This window comes from Erythrolamprus reginae, chromosome 1 (genome assembly GCF_031021105.1).
Source record: "Erythrolamprus reginae isolate rEryReg1 chromosome 1, rEryReg1.hap1, whole genome shotgun sequence".
Taxonomy (NCBI): Eukaryota; Metazoa; Chordata; class Lepidosauria; order Squamata; family Dipsadidae; genus Erythrolamprus; species Erythrolamprus reginae.
The window spans coordinates 395,006,535-395,033,640 of record NC_091950.1 but is presented as its reverse complement, the minus strand read 5'-3'; the positions used below and the strand labels follow the sequence as shown (position 1 = coordinate 395,033,640).

The window sequence follows — 27,106 nt, the reverse complement described above, 5'->3', positions numbered from 1 at the left end:
CCAAAGAATAAGAGAGAGAGAAAACCCAGCCCTCACCTGGTTTTGGAAATGGTTCAAGAGTGTGTATACACATACACACACACACACACACACACACAAGGCTGGGGATGAGACAGGGATAGAAAGAGAGGAGAGTGTCTTAGGGTGTCATTTTGTGTCATTTTGGTTGGTGGTGTGCCCCAGGATTTTAAAATGTAAAAAATGTGCTGCGGCTCAAAAAAGGTTGAAAATCACTGGCTTACACCATTCATTCATTCATTCATTCATTCATTCATTCATTCATTCATTTATTTATTTTATTTATTAGATTTGTATGCCGCCCCTCTCTGTAGACTCGGGAGAGCTGTGTCTGACTTTATTCTGAATCCCTCCTTTAGACAATTGTTTTTGAACATAGATTTAGATCTCTTCCAGGAGAGTGATACACCTGTATCCAGAAATTCAGATCTACCATAAATTACTAGCATGGATAATTTTTTCAACATTGGTAACTCATCACTTGGGAAGCGAAGTTGGATGTCCATAGTTGGCTGAGCTCAACCAATAATATTTTAAGAACGACTACTGGTGGCTGTTTCCCATCCACTGATGACATTGAGTAGAAAGAGAAATGGTTCCAAGGGAATCTACCAATTGTAGCTTAAATTGTCCCACATTAAAATTGTAAGAATCAGCTTTATTATTTGTGTATTTGAAATGTTGTATAAGTTGAATTTGCATGATGAAGCTGCAAAAAGCAAGGAACTATATGATCGCAACTCTTTGAATAGAGCCAGTTTGCTGTAGTGATTAAAGCAGCCAGCTGTAGACCATGAGTTGTTGTTGTTGTTGTTGTTGTTATTATTATTTATTAGATTTGTATGCCGCCCCTCTCCGAAGACTCGGGGCGGAGTTCCTCCTGCCTTAGGCACAAAGCCAGCTAGGTGACTTCGAACCAGTTATTTTCTCTCTCAGATCCAGGAACAAGGCAATGGGAAATCACTTTTTTAAAAAATTTGAAAATTGCAGTAGTCCAGGCACTCCCCAAAAATTGACTTGAATGTTCTTGAATATTGACAGTGATAATCAAGTTGACAGCTGTCATTTGGGGCTAGAAAGGGGAGAGAGAGGATGTTGAACCTGCACAGCAGCATATTTAATCATACTGTATAATTCTGTTGAGGCAGTTTGGAATTTGAGGAATGGACATCATGTGATTGCAAATGATGACTGTATGTTGCAAATTTGATGAATGGACATCACGTGATTGCAAATGATGACTGTATTTTGCAAACGTTGATGTAATGCACTTAATTAATTAAATTATAGAGGGCTAAGAGATTTAAGACTGCAAAAGTTAACAGCTTCGCTCTCCGGACGCGTTATGTGCTGACGGATATTCTATTCCTTCAGTTTACGGTTCAATCGATTGTGCAAATTGAGAACATTAATAATGATCAGGTTCACTTAGCCTAAAAAGTGAGCCGCCCTGAGTCAGCCAGGAGAAGGGCAACCTATAAATCTAATCAAATAAATAAAATTTAAAAATAAATAAAAAGGTACCCCCCCCCCCCATTTTTCTGCAACCGTGGGACGACGGAGAATCTCCCAAGTCTCCTCCACGGTCCGCCTTCCGGTGCCGCGCCCTCCTCGTGCGGCGCTCTATTCCGCCGGTCCACGTAACCTCTATGACTTCCGCCTTCGCGGTTCCTGTTTCCGGTCTCACCCTCCTCCTCCTCCTTCGGCGGCGGCGGCGGCAGGGCCTGTGGGGGCGATGGCGGCTGTCCGGGGCCTCCGTATTTCGGTGAAGGCGACTGAGCCGGAGCCCATGGAAGTGGAAGAGGGCGAGCTGCTGCTTCAGGCCGCGGCCCCCGCCCCCGCCTCGCCTCAGATATCTACGGAATCAGCAGCTGAGGAGGAACTCGCCGTGCCGGTGGGGTGCTCGCTGAGGGAGCTGCTGCCGGTAACGGAGCCGGGGAAACGGGCTGTGTTTGGGGCGGTGGGGGGGGGGGGTTGTCTCACAGGAGGGCCCTCCGGAGTCTTTGAAAGACGGGGCGCTCTTTGCGCATGTGTAGACGGCCTGTCCCATTACCAGAGAGAGAGGCTGAATTCGCCGTGTCAGGGATGAATGGAGGAGTCCCTGAATGGCGGACTGTTGACAAACAGGCAGTTGCGATCATGATTTTTTTAAAAAAAACATCTCTTCGCTTTCTTCCCTCGTTTCTTCTTCTTTTTTTGGCAAAAAAAGATTATTTCTTTTTCACTCCAATCACATGTACAAAGTAAAATACCATCATTATTGAATTGTATTACAATGAATCGTTTTTTAAAAATTTCGGTATACATAATCTATCCAATGCTACCTCCTTTACATTTGACATCTAGACAAAATAATTACTCAGATTTCTTATATGATATTTTTTTAAAAACTGTTAGCTAATACGCTTTTTAGGCTGTTCCTAGTCTTAATCACATTTAATTTTTTAAAAGTTTTTATTCACAAATAAAAAAACAATACAATTCAAAAAGAATAATAAACGACTATTACAAACATGTAATTAAGAGAAAGAAAAGAAAGGGTAGGGAGAAGAAGAAAAAGAAAAACCTAGCGAAAAGAGAAAGGAGAAAGATGGACAGAGAGACAAAAAGATAAAAGAAAATAGAAGAAACAGAAAGGAAAATGGTTACATATTACGTCATTTCCATTTTGTTTGCATTCCTGGTGAATCAAAAAGCAAGCTCTATATATCTCCTTATTGCTTTATTTAATCCATATATAAATTGTTTACATTTTTATTGTGTTATTTATAGTTATCAATTATATCCATATATTATTTACTTGTTTATTAGTTATTTCTTCTGGTTTCAAGCCATTCATAAAGATTTTCCCAAATTGTGTAAAAGTCTTTCTCTTGTTTATTTTGTAGTTCAAAAGTGAGCCTGGACATTTCAGCGCAAACTTAATCATATCTAATTAATTAGGCCATAGTGCTTCAATTTTTTCCACATCTCCTCAGTATCAGTTTTCATGTATACTGTATTTCTTAACCTTCTTTTATACAAAATGCCATTTAAAAGACAAAAAGAAACAAGGAAAAAAGCAAAAATTTCCAATTACATCCAGTGGTATTTAAATTAGATCTAATCCTTACTAAGAAAAAATTATAACAAATTTGAGGGGGAAACAAAATCAAATAATATATCACAAATGTAACCAAATTAATGAACCTAATTAATAATAATTCCTTTTAATAGGTAAAATAAATAAAAAGTTAAAGATTAAAAAAGGAAGTAAAGGAAAGAGAATTCTTTTTAAATAATCTTTATTAAGTTCCTACAGATAAAAAACAATCTAAACAAACAAAACATACAAAGAAAAAAAGGGAAGAAAAATGAAGGAAAGTAGATAGACAAATGAGCTTACAAACCTATAGACCATATAGAGCGTTCAATTTCAGTGATGTTCGATATATGCACATGGATAGTTATTTGCTTATCATCAGTTAATATTTTCTTTCACTACATACATATATTTATTTGTTGTATAAAAGACATAATTTGTCAGCCATATTGTTGACTATCTCTATCAAGCAACCTAATATTAAGTATTTATATCTAGCATGTGGAATTGTGTGTTTATTTTCTTTGGTTCTGTATGCTATATATTATTCCCTCGTTTTTTCTTCTGCCTCCAACTCTGTTTTGCACAACCGCCTGCCTGGCCCCCAGATAGACGCTTCCCCAAGATTTGGCCCTTGTTGGCTGGGATCTTTGGGAATGGAGAGAGGACCAAAGCTTAAAGAAGGGTTTCTAAAGGAGGACTTCAGATTAGGAAAGTATATTCATGGTGTCCAGCATACCTGGAAATCAGGGAATTATCAGGGAATTCATGAAAAAAAAGATATAAATCTAGTGGGGGGAAACAAACTATTAAAATGTTTAAAAGTCAGGGGAAATCATGTAAAAAAACTGGATTGCTCTGCCTGGCAGAGTCAAGCAAAAATGAGCATAACTGTAGAAACAACTTGCTTCCTCAGCTACCGATATTTCTCCATGGCTTAGCCATTTGGTATGATGTCATCTACGACCGCGCCTTAACTAGATCGCAGGTTTCATGGAAATGTCAAGGAATTTCAAAATGTTCTCCCTTTGGACACCCTGTATATTGTAAAATTCATAATTTTTTTCAGTTTAATTTTTTATTTTTTCTCCATCATACCTCAGATTGTTACATCTGTATAAACCAAACAGTAATTTTAAAAAAAATCTCACCAAAAATATATTGCTTTGACTTCAGTCCAAAGACTCAGGGTGGCTCACAACAAAAAAAAATACAGAAACCAGTGCAGGAGTGCAATATTTAAAACAATCTTAAAAACCTCATTTTAAAATCTTACAACCCTACTCTACTATCCTACTAACCTACCATATGATACCCTACTATCAATATCTGACAGTCTGAACTTCCATTTTCTAGTCACTCAACCTTGCTTTCTCTTCTTACCCTTCTACTTTCTTTAACCTTCTTTGCACTTTCCTTCTCCAACCTCTCCCCCTTCTTTTTCCTCCTACCTTTCTACTTCCTCACTTCCTTTCTTTACCTTTCCCTGAATGAACTGTCTGCAATTTTAAAAGTCATTTATTGGAACAGATTGACAGTTTCTATTATCCTGTCATCTTGCAAAAGCTTTTAACTATTATATCATTATTTTTAATCTAAGCTAAGATTATCTTGGATGTATAACTTTTATTAGTGCTGCCTCCCCACTTCTGATTTTTCTCGTTAGCTGGATTTTAAAAAAATTGTTTGTTTTTTAATAACTTTTATCACTACCCTACAGAAAGGTAGTTTGTTCAGTAGTTATATTAATGTCTACGGAGAGGGGCGGCATACAAATCCAATAAATAAATAAATAAATAATAATGATTGTTTTATTTCAGGATACTAGTAGAAGATATGAAAACAAAGCTGGGAGCTTTATCACGGGAATAGATGTGACTTCAAAGGTATTTACAGACCATGATGTGCCTTTCATTCACTTTGGAAACCTAGGAAATGTCAAATTTCAGATTCATTGATGTACACATATGCATGCAGTAAAATCTTTGAAAGTTAACTGCCCAAGGGACTGAAGAAAAGTGATCGACATGTGGAGGTGGTCATCATATAGAACAACTATACTGATATGTACATGTGCCTCATTTTATTGTACATTTTATTAGAGAGTATCAGAAACACACAGGGAAAACACAAAAAAAATCATTCATACGATACTTTATCAAATCAAATTAATAAATTTATATATGTATTGTTGCCTCTTTTTTTTCTGAAAAAAGGTCCATTTTAGTTTGTTTCTCATTGTTTTTATGAAGGTAAGTGGAGAAAGCACTTTCAACACTGGCTATACCTAATAATAATAATAATAATAATAATAATAATAATAATAATAATAATAATAGCCTTTATTGTCATTATACATAATCTATACAACTAAATTGGTTATTACTGATATATGACAAATGGCTGACATCTGCTTCTTTTGAAATATCTGGATTTTCTGTGTCCTCAATTCTTCATCAATTGCTTCCAGCACTTTCCCCCTGGGTTATACCTTGGTCAATACTGATTGAAAAATTGCTTCTGGGTCAGGTTCATTGCAGGTTGCTACATTGTCATCCATTGCAACAAAATCTTCAAAATTTGCTCCCTCGAATTTTGCTATTGCAACATCTTGTTCTTGGGTTATAACAAATCCAGCTTTCTCGAAGCACTTTTGTTTTGTTTCAGGCTTCTTCATTTCTTGCTCAGTACGTCTTATCCACTCCCCAAATACCAGTCATTCATGCAGATTTGTTAGTTTTCCAGGTGATGGGAAGGTCTTTGTGTTGCAGGTTCTTGAATGAGCATGGCTTTGAAGATTTACCAATCACCAAAGGCTTTAGCTTCTCTCAATTAAGGTAGAGCATAGCAGAACTGAAATGTTCTTTAGAAAGTTTTCCACTATTAACATTTGTCAGTCCTCATAATAAGGCATCACCTTGAAAAAGACTCCACACTCATCAGGCATTAAAGATGTCATCATCTTTGAAGCTATTGGTGAAGTTCAGAAACTCTTCAATGAACTCTTCAGCAACTTTTGCTGAAACTCCATTAGATTCACTACACAATATTTGCTGGGAGATCTTGTGTTGCAGTTTAAATTTCTCGAGCCAACCACTTGAAATTTAGAAATGTAATACCCTGAGCTCCTTTGCAAACATTTTAGCAATTTCTTGGATCATTAGACCAGAGATTTGACTGTTAATGGCCCTCATTTGTTTGAACCAATGTAACATGGCTTCATTGACTTCATCCAGCAAAGTATTTCTCCACTTTTTTTATTGCATCTCTCTAGGTACTCATTCTTATATTTTTCAATATTGCTTACTGTCGTCTTGCTGACACCAAAAATGTTTCACCATCTTTCTTTGGCTACTGTTTTCCAGAAAACATAAAAAAGATCAACCACCTCCTTCTGTGTCAGCTCTTTCAGTTCCTTTTTTGCCATCAAGACTCAACTTGCATAGAGAAAAGGCAAAAAAGTAAAAATTGGAACTTTTTCATATGACTGCTTCATAATCGTAGCTAAACATTGTTGCACTTTAAAACTGAGTTTTTCTTTCTTTCACAATGGTTAGATCCATTGTAAATTGCACTGTAGTTGGTGCTTTACTTTGATGGGTGCTCCACGGTAAAACGATTAATACCGCTTGGATATGTCTGTTGTGTGTGAATTTGTTTCATTTTATCATTGGGTATTTTTTAATTGATCGTGAAAATGGGGAAAAATTGACTTGGGGAAAATTAAACCTTTGTACAGTTTGTATTAGGAAATAAATTCATAATTATAATTGTTAAACTGCCGAATCAAAGTCAAAAATATTGTATTCTATGATACTCTTCTTGAAAGAAATTTATTGCTACCAATTCTGCATTTCACTTTTTTTTGCCTTGGTGCAATCTGGAGTCAACCAGTAAGTTATAGGGAGCAAAATAATACTGTGTGTCAAGGTCCAGGTGGTTAGGATACACTATATACAGAGGTGGTCAGTATAGAGAGGTTGGCTTTCTATTGTGTGCATATAGCGTATGTTCAATCTATGAAAATTAGGTCAACCTGGGGGAGGTGGTCAATGTGGAGAGGTGATCAACTATGGAGGTTTTATTGTATTTTTATATGAATGTGTATTATGTAAGTTTCACTCCAGTGTATAGGCATATTTCTGCAGCATGACTTTCCCCCTTTAAAAATAGGGGTTTTTGACAGGATCTAAGTAATATGTTAGTTGCAATTTTGTAAATTATGTTCTTCAATAAGTATATAATGGCAAATGTAATAGTTTTCACTATTTTTTTTCTCTAGAATCGTTCAGTGTGAGCTTCCCTTCATAGTTGACTGGTGTCCATACATAACTCTGAGCCTGAAGAAATATATTTTCATTCCCCAATACAATCAATATTTAAATGGGACTATGATATTCGAATAATTGAAAATAACATTTGATGCAAGAACTTGGTCTCAGAATGCCTGCAATGGGAAATTGTTGTTTTTTCCTCAGCGTCTCTGATTAATTACTCTAATAGTTATTTGCAGAGATTGGACTGTAGCACTCTGGATTTATCCCCAGTTTTAGCAAAGTTGTTGAATACAGCTGATATTTTATTGCAAAAAGCAATTTATGGGAATATTTTGTATCCTGAAACAATTGTGCTTCTGCATATTTTTCTTAAATGGGAAGCTACCTATCTTCCCGCTGTGAATGTCAAAAATTGTAACTGTCTAAATCTATTCAGAAGCTTTTTGAATGGTGGCCTGGATTTTATTTCCCAATTACGTCATTTCCTTCTATCAGGGAGAGCCAAATGTTTCTGCTTCACATGGAGACTTGATAGAAGGAGCAAGTTGTTTTTCCAGTTACACTGCATAAAGCATCAGGCCATAATTTCTGCTGCTATTCTGTGCAGGTAATGATGTAATACTGCAGAGCAGCACCCAAAAAATGCATTTATGTTTTAAGAAATGAGTGTATTTTCTGTTTTTTGCAAAGCAGATATCGGCTGATGTTACTACCAGTCACTTGGATGTTCAATCGCCTCTTTTTTTTCCTTTTTGTAGGAAGCCATTGAGAAAAAGGAGCAGAGAGCAAAACGTTTTCATTTTCGTGGCGAAATCAACCTTGCTCAAAGAAATGTAACACTGGATCGAGATATGATGAAGAAAGGTACTGAGAAGTGTGTGCTCTTTAAAACAGTAAATCTTCCTATTTGTTCTAGGCTTTATAAAACTATTAGTGTTTTAGTCTTGCAAGTTGGATGAAATGCACAACTGATCCTCTTTCATGAGTGTATTTTTCAATGAATAACTTTGTATAGAAGAGGAAAGAATCCAAATGATACATTTCTTAATTTCAGCAAATTTATTAGTAAAGTAGAACAGTTGTGCTAGCAGTTTGAGAATCAGGCACATTGTGTAGAAACAGTATATCAGCTGCCACCTCACACTTGTGCTTCTCAACCATTCAGTATCAGTTGCCATGAAGGGGGGGGCTATATGGGAGGGGGGGATGCTTCGGAATGGAAACTTCACTGTATCTGAGATGGACTTCAAGGACAACAAGCTGGGAACGGAATGCAGCAGCATACCAAACCTACGTCTGAAGTGACTGTTTTGAAAACATCTTGTCTGAGATTGATAGGACATGGAGGCCCAGTATTGGGAGGCGACTGAAGGAGGGGAAAGTTAGTTTGGGGGATTTGGGCGCTCGATTCTCAATTCTGGCTATACATTACTGTAATTCTCTTACAGTAAACTACCTCTCTCAATAAATAAAATAAAAACTGAGAGCATATGCGCCACAGACAAATTCCGTGTGTATCCAGTCACACTTGGCTAATAAAGAATTCTATTCTATTTCCATTCTAAATGGAATTAAGGATCATTCTTAGAGGGTCAAGATGACACAATAGGATAAGTGTCTATTCTAGTACATAGTCATCTGCTATGTACTGAGTCAAATCATTAGTCTATCTAGGATGATATAATAGTGGGAAGATGGCAGAAGTGAACTTCAGGACATATAATTTTATATGGAAGTATGCTCACACTGAAAAAGCTAAAGTCTTGTTTCTTTCTTGTTCAAACTATTGATCCTGTGATCCTTACATGAGAACAAATAACTCTTGAATTTACTGGGATTTATATCTGAATAGATTTTTGTTAATGTGCATTATTCACTGTTTTCAAAAGAATTATTATTATTATTATTATTATTATTATTATTATTATTATTTATTCGATTTGTATGCCGCCCCTCTCCGAAGACTCGGGGCGGCTCACAACATGTAACAACAAATCATAAATAATCCAACAGTTTTTAAAATGTTTAAAGATTTAAAAGACCCCATATACTAACAGACATACTCCTTTGACTCCTTTAATCTTGCTATGCCTATATTGGGGATAGAATGTCCAAGATGGACTATGGAAAAGGGAATGAAGGAAATCCTTTTCCAATTTTTTTTTATCTAGATAAATTTCACTGTTGATGGGACAAAGCAGACATTTTTCCTTTTTTGAGCTGTGCTTTCTTGAACTTTCAAAATAGTGCTGGGAAGCTGGTTTATTTGCGTTGTTGCCTGATGTTTTTGGTTTTGTTTGCCTTTTTTTTCTTTTATTAGTTGCTGACACTTAGACTAGATTTTGAATTTCTTGCAGCTATTCCCAAATTGCGACTAGATACCATATATATTTATGGTGTTGATGAAATGAGCACTCAGGATATTTTTGCCTATTTCAAGGAATATCCCCCTGCTCACATTGAGTGGCTGGATGACACATCTTGTAAGTACTTGAAACTAAATAAACTGCAGTAAATTTGTTTTAAGCAGAAAGATTATTTATTCTATGGGGATTGTCATATTTATTTTCTGTTAAACTTATAGTGGGAATGGAAAAGTTTTTCCTTATGGCATTTCTCTCACACTTGAGACAGATTATTACATTTTTCATTATTTGTAGGTTGGGCACTTTGTTGCTTGTATCCTTACAATTTATCCCTCGATTATCCCTTACAGTGATCCCTCGATTATCGCGAGGGTTCCGTTCCAAGACCCCTCGCGATAATCGATTTTTCGCGATGTAGGGTTGCGGAAGTAAAAACACCATCTGCGCATGCGCACCCTTTTTTCATGGCCGCGCATGCGCAGATGGTGGAGTTTGCGTGGGCGGCGGGGAAGACCCAGAGAAGGTTCCTTCGGCCGCCCAGCAGCTGATCTGCTCCACAGCGCAGCAGCAGCAAGCAGACGAAGATCGGGGTTTCCCCGCCGCCCACGCAAAGGGGAAACCCCGATTCGGCTCCTCGCTGCGCTGCCGAGCAGATCAGCTGCTGGGCGGCCGAAGGAACCTTCCCTGGGTCTTCCTCGCTGATGCCCCTGCTCGCCCGCCCGCCCGCCTGCCGCCCGCCGCCCGTCAGCAAGAGGGGGGGAGATAGAGAAAGAGAGAGAAGGAAAGAAAGAGATGAGAGAGGGAGGAAGAGAGTGTGAGAGAGGAAGAAGCAAGATAGAGAAAGAGAGAGAGAAAGAAAGATGAGAAAGGAAGGAGGAGAGTGACGTCATCGGGTGGGAAAAATCGCGATATAGCGTTTCGCGAAGAACGAGATTGCGAAAATCGAGGGATCACTGTATTGTTTTACCTGATTGCTTATTTGAACCCTATGACAATCTTTAAGTGTTGTACTTCATGATTCTTGACAAATGTATCTTTTCTTTTATGTACACTGAGAGCATATGCACCAAAGACAAATTCCTTGTGTATCCAATCACACTTGGCCAATAAAAAATTATTTTCTATTCTATTTTGAGGCAATGTGGTTTGGCTTGATGAAGTAACAGCGACGCGAGCACTCATCAACATGAGTTCTATGCCTAGTGAGGCAAAAATAAAACCCCAAGAAAACTCTAAGAAGATAGAAGACTCCACAAAGAAAGGTAAAAGATGCTTTGTTCCTTAACCTTTGGATTTTGGATGGTACACCTAGGCACATGCTAATTGGTGTTACATGGAATTCTGAAATTTACTGCTGAAACTACCAATGCAGTTCCAATGATAGTTTTGCTTGCAGAAATCATAATATGAGCTTATGCCTCTAAATATTGTATATGTATTCATTTATTGAAGGTTCTTTCATCACCAGTGTGAAAAGGCCTTAGATAACAAGACTGAAAAGGATTTTCAAGAAAGCTATTGATCATAATAAAGGAGACTGAAATATGAAACAGTGGGCATGTTCAGAAGAATTAACTCAGTTGCAAGGCCTTAGTGCTATTAATATTCCATTTACTCCATTTTTACACAAATAGAAAGCAAAAAGTAGGGAGAGAGACAGGTTTCTTGGTTGTTTTTTTGCTTTTGGCTCAGCTCTTCGCTTCATAATTAAATATTTTTATTTGAATCTCCTGAGTCTTCTTTATACGTTTATGATATCATAAGTTTATGATTCTTTGTTGAGGTGGATTTTGATTCGACTGAGCTTGTACAGATAGTCATTGACTTACAACAGTTCATTTAGTGACAGTTCAAAGATACAACAGCATTGAAAAAAAGTGATACATGACCGTTTTTCACACAACCGTTGCAGCATCCAAATTGTCATGTGATCAAACTTCAGGCACTGACTTATCTTTATGATGGCTGCAGTGTCCTGGGGTCGTGTGATCACTTGTAACCGGACAAGCAAAGTCAATGGGGAAACCAGGTTCACTTAACAACCGTGTTACTAATTTAACAACTGAAATGATTCACTTAACAGCTGTGGCCAGAAAGGTTGTAAAATGGGGCAAAACATACTTAACAAATGTCTCAGTAACAGAAATTTGGTGCTCAATTGTGGGCATAAGTCAAAGAGTTCCTATATTGTCTATGCTGTGGAAAGATTAGCAGAACACATTTTGTATCTAATTAGCAGAACACATTTTGTATTCAAAAAGTTTTAGGTTCAATTTTGACTATACTAGAAAGATAGGAAAATACTCCATCTGGGTAATCTCCAATTTTTGGTTGATCAAACTACAGCAAATAATTAGACAGCCATTAAACTACCTGTAATAGGTAATGGCTCTCCCTAATGCAAGAGTGCTTCCTATGCTCTTCCATGGTTTTAAGCCAACCAATAATTCCAATGACATTACTATCTGAAAAGTTTGTAACCTTGAATGCTTTGGACTGATAGTGAGATAATCTGCATGCAAACCAAGTTCTCTCTCCCTGAGCTACTTATGAATGTAATTCCTTCATAAGAAGTATGGCTCACTTTGTGAGGCTCCTCTTCCCTTTCTAAGTCCTAGGTGCTGGGAACCTAGAGAATCAATATTAGAGTGCAAAAAAGCCAGCTAAGTTTCATTGTTTTGGAGAAATCCTGCTTCATCTCATTACTTCTGCCTTTGGCACTTCTGGATAGTCACCTACCGCAGGGCACTGTTTAGACAAAAAAGTAATTGTGATATACAGTGATCCCCCGCTCGTTGCGAGGGTTCCGTTCCAGGACCCCCCGCAACGAGCGGGTTTTCGCGAAGTAGCGCTGCGGAAGTAAAAACACCATCTGCGCATGTGCAGATGGTGTTTTTACTCCCACAGCGCTAGCGAGGAGCCGAAGATTGGGGGCGGCGCGGCTGTTTGCCGCCGGCATGGAGGGCTTCCTAGCAGCCCCCCAAACCCGGGTTGGGGGTCCGGGGGGCGCTGGCTCTCGGCGCTTTCGAGCTGAGTCCGGGAGCGAATTCGCTTCCGGACTCAGCTCAAAAGCGCCGATAGCAAGCGGCAAGGAACGGCTTGTCCACGCTTGCTATCGGCGCTTTCGAGCTGAGTCCGGGAGCGAATTCGCTCCCGGACTCAGCTCAAAAGCGCCGATAGCAAGCGGCAAGGAACGGCTTGTCCACGCTGGTTCTCGGCGCTTTCGAGCTGAGTCCGGGAGCGAATTCGCTCCCGGACTCAGCTCAAAAGCGCCGATAGCAAGCGGCAAGGAACGGCTTGTCCACGCTGGTTCTCGGCGCTTTCGAGCTGAGTCCGGGAGCGAATTCGCTTCCGGACTCAGCTCAAAAGCGCCGATAGCAAGCGGCAAGGAACGGCTTGTCCATGCTTGCTATCGGCGCTTTCGAGCTGAGCGGGAGCGAATTCGCTTCCGGACTCAGCTCAAAAGCGGCGAGAATGAACGGCATGGGCGGGCGAAGGGCGGGCGGCAGCGAGGAGTTTGCGTGGGCGGTGGGGAAACTCCTCGCTGACGCCAGCAAGAGGGGGAAGACTCAGGGAAGCCGCCCAGCAGCTGATCTCCCGGTTGCCATCTACGCATGCGTGCCCATAGAAAAAACGGGCACGCATGAGTAGATGGTATTTTGACTTCCGGGTTGAAAAATAGCGAAGTACCCTGTTCGCAATGGTTGGGGACGCAATAAACGGGGGATCACTGTATACTGCTCAAAAAAATAAAGGGAACACTCAAAGAACACATCGTAGATCTGAATGAAATATTCTCATTGAATACTTTGCGCACAGCAGCATTTGAAATTGATTGTCAATCAGTGTTGCTTCTTAAGTGGACAGTTTGATTTCACAAAAGTTTGATTTACTTGGAGTTATATTGTGTTGTTTAAGTGTTCCCTTTATTTATTTTTTGAGCAGTGTATATATATTGTTCATTTTTAGAAAAACAAGATGAAAGCTCAGAGGACGAAACAGAAGAAGGTGAGGTAGAAGATGATCATCCAAGTGATACAGAGGTTAGTGCAATTACCATTCTGGGAGATGTTCTGCATATCTGAAGGGTGCCCATATTGGGGAAAGCTGAAATAAATAACAGAATATGACTAATGAGTATCTACAATCTAATGTTTCAATGATGGCCTACAATAAAATGTAATTATAACATAGGAATTGTTCGCTGTGTATTTGACCAAAACATGCCCCTTAAACTGAGCTTTGTGCTCCTCTCAAAGACAGGTATATTATCTCGCAATTTCATTGGAGTGAATGAAAAGTGAATGCAGAATCAAAAACCCAGGTGGTTTCTTCAAGCAGCGAGATCTGGAGCTGAAATAGAATATTTGTTATCATGGTCACTCCTGAAATACTAGCCTGAAATGTGTGGTGGTTTTTCCCCCCCCTACAGCTGGACACTTTATCCCAAGTGGAAGAAGATTCCCTTTTGCGTAATGACCTTCGTCCAGCCAGTAAGCGAGCCAAAGGCAACAAGCTCTTCATGAGATTTGCCACTAGAGGTAAAGAGCTTGATCTATACAAAGAGTCCATTGCAATGAAGTGCACAGTTATGGCCCAGTGTTTGGCTAAATTTTATGGTCCACCAAAATCTTTCATGAACCCTGAAATATAATGAATTACAGTACTTATTTCCCATCTATATATTAATTAACAAAAAAAAATTAAAAAATCAAAAGAATTAAAAGCATTTGTAAATCTGTAAAATATTGTAAGAATTTTTAAACTTGGCAATAAGATGTAATATATTGATAAAAGGGTCAAAATATGGGTGCTAAGTGGTCCTTTATGGAAGGCTTTACATAACAAGGATGCGATGAAAAAAAGTTCACCTCTTAATAGTCACCAAGTGTATTAGAAAAAGTTTTATCTACATAGGTTTTCATCTCATCTTTTCTAATGGTTTCCGCTCTAAGATTCATAGGTTTCTTTGTAGATCAGGTATCAGCTGTGTGTGGACTGCCTGAGGCCAGAGCAGTAAAATGTAATTGTGATTTTTAAAATATTTTGTCTATTTAAAATATTTTTAGAAAAATAACACTCATATTTAGATAGTAATCCTCTACAGAATTAACCCATCTGTTTTGAGTTTAAAAAAGGAAAACCCCCACAACATTTAAGATTAAGGTTACATTTTAGCCATTGAAATTGATTCCCACTATGGAAATAATTTGTCATTGGTTCCATAGTTCCAGTAGTATAGAATGCCCCTGCATCCATTTATCATTTGTGCTACTCTTACAGATGACAAGAAGGAGCTTGGAGCTGCCAGGAGAAGTCAATATTACATGAAATATGGAAATCCTAATTATGGAGGCATGAAAGGCATCTTGAGCAACTCATGGTGAGCTGGGAAGAGATACACCTTGGAAGTTGCATTATCCAAAATATGAGCTATAGTGTTAACCTGATTCCTTTGTTGGAAAGTATCATTTCCCACATCTCTGTCTCTGTCAGGAAAGTGTATGGAAAGTATCATCTCAGTATGCTCTTCTTTCTGTATAACAGCATCAGTTAGTGCATTGGTTCATTAGCGCTGTCTTTAGTCCATCTGAATATATTCTTGCAATGTGGAATTAGGTACATGCTTGCTTACAAGCAGACGTTACAAGTAGAAGAACTGCAGCAGACAGCACGAGAAATAAATATTCAGGAATACTGAAAATAGGAATGTTCTTGGATGCAGGAAGTATCTGGAATACTTTCCTAGATTCCATATAATTTTGAGCTGTAGTTTGAAAAGTTGCCAACATATCTGCAAGACCAAATCAATATGCATATCTGGGAATGAGTTGGGGGATAGTTGTGATAGTTGACACGCTATGCTAATGCTAATCCTGGTTTAACAAAATACAATTGCTATATTTGTAGGAAATAGTATATTTGCACAACATGCTATGATTAAATAAATGTAAACTGTTATGTTATAACACAGTGGTCTGGTTGATATGATCCATTAGAACGCTTGCTGGGCTCTCACAGAACATAGAACTATAATCATAAGCTTCATTTTATTTTGTCATGGCAGAAAGTGAATGTTCATCATTTTTCTGGGTTATTTGCAAATGGAGGGGGGCACAATCCATCCCTGATCAAAAATGCACTGGTTACAGAAGTGTGTTCCCACTGGTTTGGACTGGTTCTGTAGAACTGTTAGTAACTTGGTGGCCTGGGTCACTGGAACCGGCAACGAACCAGGCCTGCCACACCCTCAAGCTGGTTTCCTTGGTTTTTGCGAAGACTTTTAAAAGTACTGCATAGGGCACACAGCACATGATTTCCCATATGGCGCATCTCTGAGCAAACTGGCAGTAGAAGAATCCAGAACCCACCCCTTACTGGTTATATCTAAAAGCTCAGTTTTTAAGGTTAGAATAAAATGGAAGGTTATAGGAAAAACGTTGGTTCACATGATAGTTGTAAATTTTCTGTCTTCGCAGGAAACGGAGGTATCATTCACGCCGACTTCACCGGGATGTAATTAAAAAAAGAACCCTCATTGGGGATGATGTTGGTCTGACACCCCCTTACAAACATCATCATTCAGGTAAGTGAAAATATTTCGTAATGCAAGGAAATTATAACTACTTCCAACACAATTGATCTGTTGTACATTCTAAAACTCGAGTATGTATGTAAAACTGGTGTATGAATATGTGTGTTTGTGTAATTTTTTTCTTCTGACAAAAAGGCTTTGCTGCCTAATTTTGTGTGTGTGTGGACTCTCCATAAAAACTGTTATCTGCCTTACAGAAAGCATCGTGAAATCCAAATAGGAAGGAAGAACTGGGTTTTGGGACTGTGCTTTCAGTCCTCTTTAAAAGCAACAGAAAGTGTTATTCCTGGAATGTAGGCCAAGATAATTTAGGAATCCAAGTAATCGTATGCAGCAAATAACACAAATAGGAAAAAACCACTAGATAAATATTTTAAGGGTGGAGTTGGCCTCATCATTCAACCTCAAACTCAGATAAAACTAATTATATCGTTTCAAGCTTTAGAATTTGATTCTTGCAAAACAAAACAACCAAGAATCTGTGCATACAAATGTCATGAATGAGCAAACAAAAACAAAAACCAGGGAACAGACTTTAGTTCTTTATAAAGAAAATTTACACTGCGACCTTTATACTGACATCTGGTGACCAATCTTGCACATTTTAAGCTCTTTTTCAAGGTTTCTAAGAAACCTTCTTATCCTTGGTATGGTGACATTGTTTGGTGGGTGGCGTGGTTTTTTCTGAGAGCAGGCACATTAGCTTCCCACAATCATTACTGGTGTAATAAACAGGCTCTTATTTATTACCATAATTCATGATACAGAAAATATACAATTCTTTAAAATGAAAATTAGCAAAATAAATTTCTAAGGTGCTTAGTTGTAGATAGAAGCCATTTGGGAAAGAGGAATTGCACTAAACCATCAATTTCTTTTACTCCCCTCTAGCTTCCTTTGCATGTTCTCCCCATTGCCACCTAATGAAAGACTTTTATTTTTTGCACACAACTGTTTTCACACATAAAATGCTGGGTGTGGTTTTAGCCTTTTTAGAAAAATCATTCTTGACTTCCAGGATTAGTAAATGTTCCTGAAGAACCAATTGAGGAAGAGGAGGAAGAGGACCAAGATGATGACGATCAATACATGGATGAGGATGATCGTGTGGTTGTGGAATATAGAGATGAACTGCAGGCTTACAAGCAGTCTCGTGAACGGAGTGCTCGGCGTTCCAGTGCCAGTGAATCTGATTCTGATGAAATGGACTATGATCTTGAGTTGAAGATGATCTCTACTCCTTCCCCCAAGAAAAGCATGAAAATGACTATGTATGCAGATGAAGTAGAGTCTCAGTTGAAGAGCATTAGGTAAGGCGGGTTTACATTGAAAAAACTGGGTTCCTTTATCTCTTAATCCTAGATTACTTTGGTGATCTGATGAGGTTTGGCCATCAAATTAAGACTACATAAAAGAAGAAAATTGGTTTAAGCTAAATATGTTGGGATTATAGGCACTCTGGTGATATGGAAAACAGACATGAAGCAAAATGATTTAAATTCAACCTTGCTGTTCTTGAAACCTGTAGATTATTTGTCATGCGGATCTGAAATTTGTGATTAATTGACTTTTCCTCATTTGAGGGGTTCTTACTATAAGTGCAGGTTTTTTTCTGTTTTGTTTAGTTTTTGCTACACACTCATTGTTACATTTCGTTACACCTGAAACAGTACAAATGTATAGTAAATGCAAACAGAACAGCAGGGTTTTAAAGCAGAAATAAATGAAGCAATTGCAGTGTAACTGGCCACAAAATTATAGTAAGTAAATCAGAAAACTATTTGAGGATAATGCAAATTTAGAAAAAAAAAATATTGAATTCAAAATATGATAGAGTATATTCAAATATATTTTCTTTGCCTGTTCCATTTATACTGTAACACACTTAAGCTTTCCAAATATTTAAATGTAACCATGTTCCAGTGGAAGGTTAAGATTCTTAGATTGTTCAGGTTCACGTAAAGATGTTAATAGCACAAAAAAATTAAAACAGGTAAGGAAAGAAGTTGTGAAAGGAAAATGTTTCTTTAATCAGCTGGATTAAATTCTAAGAAAGAATAAAAAGGTCTACCTCTTCATCTTCTGAGAAACTAAAAATTTGCGATTTGAAAGAATTCATCAATATATTTTCTAGCATCTGTGAAGAAGCCCTTGTTTTAGCACTTTGCAGATTTTATTTATTTATTTATTTATTTATTCAATTTTTATGCCGCCCTTCTCCTTAGACTCAGGGCGGCTTACAACATGTTAGCAATAGCACTTATTAACAGAGCCAGCATATTGCCCCCACAATCCGGGTCCTTATTTTACCCACCTCGGAAGGATGGAAGGCTGAGTCAACCTTGAGCCGGGGATGAGATTTGAATCGCTGACCTTCAGATCTACAGTCAGCTTCAGTGGCCTGCAGTACAGCACTCTACCTGCTGCGCCACCCCGGCTCTTCTTGTATGAATGACATGTGTGGCATCTCATGATGTATCCGTTTGATGCCACTCCCAAATTTAATTGGCTTTCTACTTTAAATTCTCATTAGTTCTTGATTCTGCGCGGGGATATTTTCTAAGTGGCAATAAAGATAGTTCTCCGGCTACTATGGCAATTGGGACTAAAATTTCTGTTTCTAAATGATGCTGTCATAAAATGCAATATCATTTGATCACATCACTTAAGCAGAAGTTTTCTGCGTTTCCATTATTACATGAGGATAATAGGTCCTGGTTCTCATTGACACATTGCAGAAGTAAAGTTAGTTACTAAAGTTAGCTGTACCATTGTTAGTAAAGCTCAAACAAATCACACATAGGTCTGTATGTTATGATAAAAATTAGTTTCTATATTAAAATATTAGGTTACAATACAGTTTTACGGTATCATGAAATTCTATATTTTAGCAATAATAATGTAATGTATTGTTGATTTTATTTCTACAGGGTTAGTTTTAAATACTCAGTATGTTCTAGCAAATTCTATGTCCTTCATGATCCAATGAAGTAATATATATAAAAGTTGATGTAATCGTTTTAATAATTCAGTTTTATAAGAAGAATGTAAATGCTTCATTTCTACTGTTCCAAATTTAAAACAGCTTCTAACAGCAATTTTCTGTGATTTTTTTTTTTGTCCAGCAAATCTTTTCATTAATTTGGGCCTACTTTTACTTTTGTACTTCATGCATCTTTCTGTGGAAAAGAGAAAAGACACATATAGAGTCTGTAAAACAAAAATTTTAGGTCAATTTAAAGCAAATTTTAAATTAAGCCATGCTCCAAACAATGTTTTTCACACCAAAGCTATCCAATTCAGACTTTATTTGATTCAGGTTTCTGGTTATTTTTTCAACAGCCTTAGAGAATGGTGAAAATTGGGAAGAATAACAATTGCCTAGGAAGTCACAAACATCTTATTTTAGTGCCGAGGTTCCTTTCCTTTCACATGGATGATCGTGTTCGGGGAAATCCTTTCTCATGCTAATACAGTATTTAGTCTTCCCTGGTGTTACAGACTTCAGCTAGGCAATAGGTGATCTTTTCCTGGCTTTGAGATGTTCAGCAGTACAGAGATTTTGGGGCACCTTCTTACTCCAAAGCAACTGGAACCTTGACTTTGAAGTACAGATTTACCTGTTCTCATTAAACCACACACTTTTTACACAAAAGGGCATTCTGATGGAGTTTGTCGAGCTTGCAGATTCCATTTTGATTCATGGAAGAATTTTTTTTTTTATGTAGAAATTCAATGAGAGCAGACAGTGTCACTTCCAGCAATATCAAGAATCGTATTGGAAGCAAAGCAGCCTCAGAGAAAGTGACTGATGTGAGACTGCTGTTGGAAGAAAAAAGACACGGGAGCCCTGGACTGCATCAGCCCCTGAGCTCTGTGAAATCAGGTAAAGGATCCTTTGCTGCTGATTGTCCTGATTTATTTCTGCTTTGGAGGATCAGTTTTGTAACATTATACCAAGGCTATTGTCCAAGCGCCGCCTTTATGTTAGTTGAGGCAAGCAGGATTCCCTTGGGTACCATTTGTTGAGGGTCAAGGGAAAGGGAGGGTTTTGCCTTCTCTTTCTGCTCAGGATCCCCATGGACAATTGGTGGGCCACTGTGTAACACAGAATGCTGAAGTCGATGGGCTTTGGGCCTATTCAGAATGGCTTTTCTTATATTCTTATGTTCTAAGGCTATTTTTCAAACGCTAGATGCTCCTGAGATGGCATTGTTGGTGTGCCCCACCATTACAAAGTTTCAGATCGTTCACCCTCCTGATAACCGCATGTACACGTACACCCACACCCCCAGTCTTCTTCCCATCAGGCTCTAGGATCATGTACAATCACTGGTACACTCAGCTTAATAACAATGCTTATGTTCAGATTCTTCATTGGAATGATGAGTATTAGTAAGTAGAGTAAAATTAAATGCACGATTGTCTATGTATTGTTTCCAGATGTCCGACAGAGGCTTGGCAAGAGGCCACATTCACCAGAAGCACCTCAGCCCAGCAGTATCTCTTCATCTCACCGTGAGCCTATGTCTGATGTTCATAGTCGTCTAGGAATCCCCAGGCAAGAAGGGAAAGGCCTTTATTCAGATACCAGACAGAAAAAATCTGGTTAGTTCTGTGCAGTGTTCTGTCCGTCAACTTTTCTCTTGCTTTTAGAAGCAGTGATGGTCAAAGGGTGTAAGCAGAGCATGTAATTCAGCACTAGTTGTTTCCTCTCCATTGAGGTAGACAGCATGCGAAGCCATGTCATGCAGTAGCTTCCTTATTGCGCAGTGATCTGGGAAGCATAGGTTGAAATGTGTGCCGATTGAGATGGTCACCATTTCTTCAACTACAATGACGCTATGACAGCCATAGGTGCAAGGACTGATTGTAAATCACTTTTCAGCAACATCATAATTTTGAACGGTCGTTAAACAAATGGTTGTTGAGGACTAGTTATAAAGTATTTTTGCTTCTCTGAAAGATTAGAGCACATTGAATTAGTTCTGTACAATAAATGAATCTATCTGAAGAAGAAAGTTTATAAAAACAGTAGGGCTGAAGTTACTAATTCTGTACATCAGATCAGTTCATTCACTTGAAATTGGGGAAATCACACTTAGAGACATTGGCTCCCTGAGCAATTTGGATTCTTTAGGTTTTCTTGGCTTTTCAGATTCCTTAGGCTTTCTTAGTTATTTGGATTTGAAAACAATTTTTTTTAAAAAAAATAGCATTTTCTATACCATACCCAAATAGAATGAATGTTGCTGTCCTTGCTTATGGGTGAGAGCCCTGGGGGTAATCTTGCTGAAAGGGAATGGTAAAATAAATTTCATTTACCAACATCTGGCTCTTCAGAAAGAGATTCTGGGGATAGTAATACCCATTTGCTCTCCATGTTTCAGCACTGTCTTCAAAAGAGATCTGTGCTTCGCTATTTAAAGAAATACAGTGGTACCTCATCTTACGAACGCCTCTTCTAACGAACTTTTCAAGATATGAACCCAGTGTTTAAGATTTTTTTGCCTCCTCTTCCAAACTATTTTCACCTTACGAACCCAAGCTGCTGCTGCTGCTGGGATGAAGGGGTTTCTTTTTTTCCCCTTTTTTGAAGAAAGAAAAGGGAGGGGCAGCTTGGAGGGGGAAAGAGTTTGCAGAGAACTGCGTGCTTGCAGAGGCACTGAAAGGGTGTCTTTTGAAGAAAGAAAAGGGAGGGGCGGCTTGGAGGGGGAAAGACTGCAGAGAACAGTGTGCTTGCAGAGGCACTGAAAGGGTGTCTTTTGAAGAAAGAAAAGGGAGGGGCGCCCCCCTTGCCTTCCTTCCTTCCCACTCACCCTTTAGCCTAGCCTTGCTTCTTCCACCCGCCCCCTTTAGCTGCTCCTCCCTGCCCTCTGTTCGCCTCCCTTCTAAAGTTTGGGATTTTCCTGAAGGATTTGCACGCATTATTTACTTTTACATTGATTCCTATGGGAAACATTGTTTCGTCTTACGAACTTTTCACTTTACGAACCTCCTCCTGGAATCAATTAAGTTCGTATCATGAGGTACCACTGTAGTTGCATTTTCCATTTTATCTGGAATGAAATGCAAAATGAAAAACTCTGATCCTAAAGTTCTTGCTGTGGTAAATAAAACTGGGAGGTGGGCAAGAAAAATAGGTTGTCAATGACTTAGGCAGGAATTAATATGTAGTGGTGTAAGGATAGAGAGAGAAAAATGTAAAAAAAATGGTGGATATTATGTAAACCACTCTGGAAGTTTTTAACAGCTGTAGGTTGAAATGCAAAGTAAATGGGGTATTTATTTATTTATTTATTTATTTATTGGATTTGTATGCCGCCCCTCTCCAGAGACTCGGGGCGGCTAACAGTGACAATAAAACAGTGTACAATAGTAATTTGGTATTGATGATTAAAAATCAATTAATATAAAAACCAAACATACATACATACATACATACCATGCATAGAATTGTAAAGGCCTAGGGGGAAAGAGAATCTCAATTCCCCCATGCCTGGTGGCAGAGGTGGGGTTTAAGTTGTTTACGAAAGGCAAGGAGGGTGGGGGCCGTTCTAATCTCTGGGGGGAGTTGGTTCCAGAGGGCTGGGGCCGCCACAGAGAAGGCTCTTCCCCTGGGTCCCGCCAGGCGACATTGCTTAGTTGACGGGACCCGGAGAAGATCCACTCTGTATATATTACCCAGGAGAAGCCATATGTATGACCAAATACATTCTTCTTATTGTTCAGAGCGCATTGTGAATGTAAAACCTTAGTTTTGATTATATGCATACAACTCTTAACCACATTCTGCTCTTTGTACAATGACAGCAAATCTACGGAAACGTTTGGGCTCTGCATCAAAGACACCGGAAAAAGCCCCAGAGAGGGAAGAAAAATCATCAGAATCCCCAGAAGATGACGACTCTGAGCTCCAGCGGGCGTGGGGGAATCTCATTAAAGAAAAGGAACAGTCACGTCAGAAGAAAAGCCGACTCGATCACTTGCCGTCCCTGCAGATTGAAATCAGTCAAGAGAGCAGCTCAGGCTCGGACACAGAATCATGATGGCTTTTAGTGCCTCCTCGGAGACTGTTCTGTGGCTCCAAACTGACTGACTGGCCTGGGCCCAGAAGCCTTTCTCTGCCAATCCGTCGGATTCATGTTTCAAGGAATATTTAATATGAGATATCCTTGCATGGCAGAGGTGACTTTAGCAGTGTGCGTGCGTGTGTGTGTATTGTCCCCTTAGGAAGCAGTCAAGTTTTATAGAAGACTTGTATCTTTCCATTAGGGTGGAAACAAGATTCTGATACTCCAAAAAAGATACAGAACTTTCTGGGTTGATCAACTTTGCCTTTCTGTTTTTTTCCCCTCTGGTTAGCTATTAGGGTTGGCTCTGCTTCTACTACTCCCACTCCAGAATGACCGTGAATGTAAATCCAAGAAAGGACAATGAAAATATTTTCTCTGTTAGCGTCAGCGGTTCCTGAATGTGATTCCATTAGAATTGGCTTTTTATATTGGAGAGAAATTTCTTGCCTATAATGAACAGATGAGAAATCTTAAATGGTACACTTTTTGTTCATTACGGAAAAATACCTTTAAAATAATATCCATGTGTATAATGCTCAGTGGGAAGAAGGTGTGTGTGTGTGTGTATACACACACACATGTACAGACATAAATACACACATATCTATTTGTGGCAGTTTTGTTGGTTACAGTAACAGCTACTATTGTGGTTTTATATATGCAGAATGCATTATATATATATATGCTGTATATATAAATATATATGCATATATATGCACTATATATATATCGTGTATGTGCATGCGCACGTTCATCCACGTGTGCATGTGTATAAAATAGATTAATGGGTCTCGGCGAAGCATCCAATAAAAGCCTATGCATAAGGCCTTTTGAGGTGAGCAGAAGTAAAGATTAGTTCCTGGAGAATCATAACCCGGTTACTGGAGGTGTGCATATGTTTTGTCATTATTGCTGTCATGATATAGATATCTGTAATAGAGTCTCCTCCGTATCCCCTAAATTGTATTGTTTCTTTAACTCTCTTACCTTGACAGGTAAATGATAATTTTTATCTGGGCAGCTTCCTCTATCCCCACTTCTTCCAATGTAGGAAACACGTGGTGTTTTTTTTTTAACATTTCTGGCCAGTAAGACATGTAGCAAACATTCTTCCCAGCCTGCTAGATTTCTGCAGGGAATGTACCGCTTTAGTGCCATAATGTTTAATACATTTCTTGGGTCTTCCGTCTTTTCCTTTTTATACAATGGGAGTTCTCCCCATTGGGGGGCTTTGGGTCATTAGTTTGGAGTTTGATGACACAGAAGAGCAGTACGTGACTTAGAAACTATTCCCACGAACAAACCTTGTAAGGAAGTGATAAGTTAAAAGGTCTTGGAGACTTTCCTGTTTTGTACTATTTTCACTTGTTTAAATGTGGATTCTAAAGATTATAAATGACAAAGTAAATGTGATGTTTGATTATGAACTGTTCAAGTGCATACTTTCCCTCATATAAAACCCAATTATTTGTATACACACATGCGCGCGCACACACTCACAGAGTTAATATAACAAAGATTTGTATTGCAAATAAAATCCTGATACTAACTGTAGTATATCTTAACATCCCTGCTATATGATTATCAGTTTCAATTCTGACCGCAAAATAATCTGGAGAGCTGAAAGAAGGAAACTAATCATATTGTCACATTGCGATAAACCAGAATTCCAGACTTAACTGTAATCCATGAGCAGAGTGCTTAATGCACGTGCCTGTTTATTCTAATGTAATAAGTGCTTTCAAATAAGAGAAAAACAGTAAATCAGTAACAAGTGGGATTGATAGGCCCAACAAAACAGGTTCACACTTTAAAGCTATTTTAACCTTTGTTTGTTACAATTTATTTATTTATTTATTTATTTATTCGATTTTTATGCCGCCCTTCTCCCTAGACTCAGGGAGGCTTACAACATGTTAGCAATAGCACTTTTTAACAGAGCTAGGCTATAACCCCCACAATCCGGGTCCTCATTTTACCCACTTCAGAAGGATGGAAGGCTGAGTCAACCTTGAGCCGGTGATGACCTTCAGATCTACAGTCAGCTTCAGTGGACTGCAGTACAGCACTCTACCTGCTGCGCCACCCCAGACATGGTAAAAAAAAAGGCTCTACAAAACAAAACACTTTTCTTGGGGAGATCAAAGGGTCACTAAAACTTGTGTTTAGGTCAATACTAGATTGTTTCAAACACAGGGAGATGAATTGGCAAGAGAACTAAAGATTGTAATACAATATTACAGTATACAGATAGTCCTTGACTTACAACCACGATTGGGACTGAAATCTATTCCTAAGTGATGTCATTAAGTCAGTTGCAGTGTACACACATACATGAATGCATACATACCATACATACACACACTGGTGTATATATGAGAGCATAATAATCTCAAAATAGATCTATTGACTTTCGCGGGGGATACATTCCAAGACCGCCTGCGAAAGTCAATAAAAGCGGAGCTTTTATTTAAAGAAGCAGGACGGCTGTGGGTGGGGAAGAGAGTTAAAACGCACAGTATTGTACATCGGGTGGCCGCGGGAAAACGTTCAAATGTTAAAAAAAATGCAGAGTATTTTTTAATTAATTATTTTATTAATATTTTTTGAAAACCTGTGGTATAGCCTTTCTGCGAAAGTCAGGCCCGTGAAAGACAAGGGACCACTGTATATAGTCTCCTTTTTCATCGTCAGCAAAAATATGCTAGATATATGTGTGTGTGTGCGTGGTAGATTTTCACAGGTATAGTTTTGGTGTGATCTTATACGGGAAAAGACCCGAACACACCAAAACTTATGTATATGTATGTACAGGGTGTATTCCAAAAGTAGTGCAGTTGAATTTCCCGTGCCGCTCCTATTGGTCGGAGTGGGACTGAAGCACTTGGAGTAGGTGGGGGGGGACACTAAGCTTTGCCGCAAAACAGATCTCAGTGCTCTCCAAGCTGTGGAAGCGGCAGGACGTCAGTTATTGTAAACCTCTGCGTGCCGACTGTGTCACACACAAAAATGGAATCAACAATCCCAGGAATTAAATCAATCTAGCTTTCCCCATTGACGTTACTTGTTAGAAATCCCTGGGAAGGTCACAAATGGCAATGGCATAATCCTGGGACACCGCAACTACAATAGCAATAGCACTTAGACTTACACACTGCTTCACAGTGCTTTTACAGCCCTCTCTAAGTGGTTTTATGGAGCATGTTGCCACCAACAATCCGGGTCTTCATTTTACCCACCTCAGAAGGATGGAAGGCTGAGTCAACTGTGAACCAGTGAGATTCAAACTACCAAATTGCTGGCAGCCGGCAATGAACAGAAGTAGAAACATAGAAGTCTGACGGCAGAAAAAGACCTCTTGGTCCATCTAGTCTGCCCTTATACTATTTTCTGTATTTTATCTTAGGATGGATATATGTTTATCCCAGGCATGTTTAAATTCGGTTACTGTGTAGTAGTCTACAGTACTGCTAACCACTGCACCATCATGGCTCAAAGGACCCAAAATTAGATCATTTGACCACAGGGGAAAGGAGCCACTGCAATGGTTATGTGTGAGGTCACTTTAAAAAAAAAAAAAAGCTTTATTGGTTTTCAAATATATTTTAAAACAGACAAATAACAATGAAAAATAATAATAAAACAACAACAAATTATAATATCAGTATTTCTGCATTGCTACATTGGATATT

General features: G+C 38.6%; 1 protein-coding gene across 3 annotated transcripts; it reads left to right on the top strand.

The window, feature by feature from the left end:
* Positions 1-1,685: 1,685 nt before the first annotated feature.
* On the top strand, positions 1,686-24,841 carry NCBP3 (nuclear cap binding subunit 3). Of its 3 annotated transcripts, none has more exons than XM_070735006.1 (13): positions 1,686-1,942; positions 4,921-4,986; positions 8,136-8,241; positions 9,735-9,860; positions 10,880-11,005; positions 13,713-13,786; positions 14,176-14,284; positions 15,027-15,126; positions 16,223-16,329; positions 17,357-17,648; positions 20,067-20,224; positions 20,782-20,899; positions 23,152-24,841. In XM_070735006.1, exons 1-13 carry the CDS (start codon positions 1,754-1,756, stop codon positions 23,240-23,242), a joined length of 1,662 nt encoding a protein of 553 aa, XP_070591107.1. In that variant the 5' UTR covers positions 1,686-1,753; the 3' UTR covers positions 23,243-24,841. The 3 variants fall into 3 exon arrangements, with proteins under 3 accessions (XP_070591107.1, XP_070591106.1, XP_070591108.1); XM_070735005.1 differs by having other exon boundaries at positions 20,782-20,946; XM_070735007.1 differs by lacking the exons at positions 1,686-1,942; positions 4,921-4,986 and adding an exon at positions 7,383-7,984 and having other exon boundaries at positions 20,782-20,946.
* Positions 24,842-27,106: the final 2,265 nt, after the last annotated feature.

What these genes read in the sequence shown, in the direction of transcription:
- NCBP3 (XM_070735005.1), top strand. Translation starts at nt 1,754, where the DNA reads ATGGCGGCTGTCCGGGGCCTCCGTATTTCGGTGAAGGCGACTGAGCCG. An exon ending in TCTCAGTTGAAGAGCATTAG is followed by an intron (nt 17,649 to 20,066) that starts GTAAGGCGGGTT and finishes TTTTTTATGTAG; the next exon opens with AAATTCAATGAGAGCAGACA. An exon ending in TACCAGACAGAAAAAATCTG is followed by an intron (nt 20,947 to 23,151) that starts GTTAGTTCTGTG and finishes GTACAATGACAG; the next exon opens with CAAATCTACGGAAACGTTTG.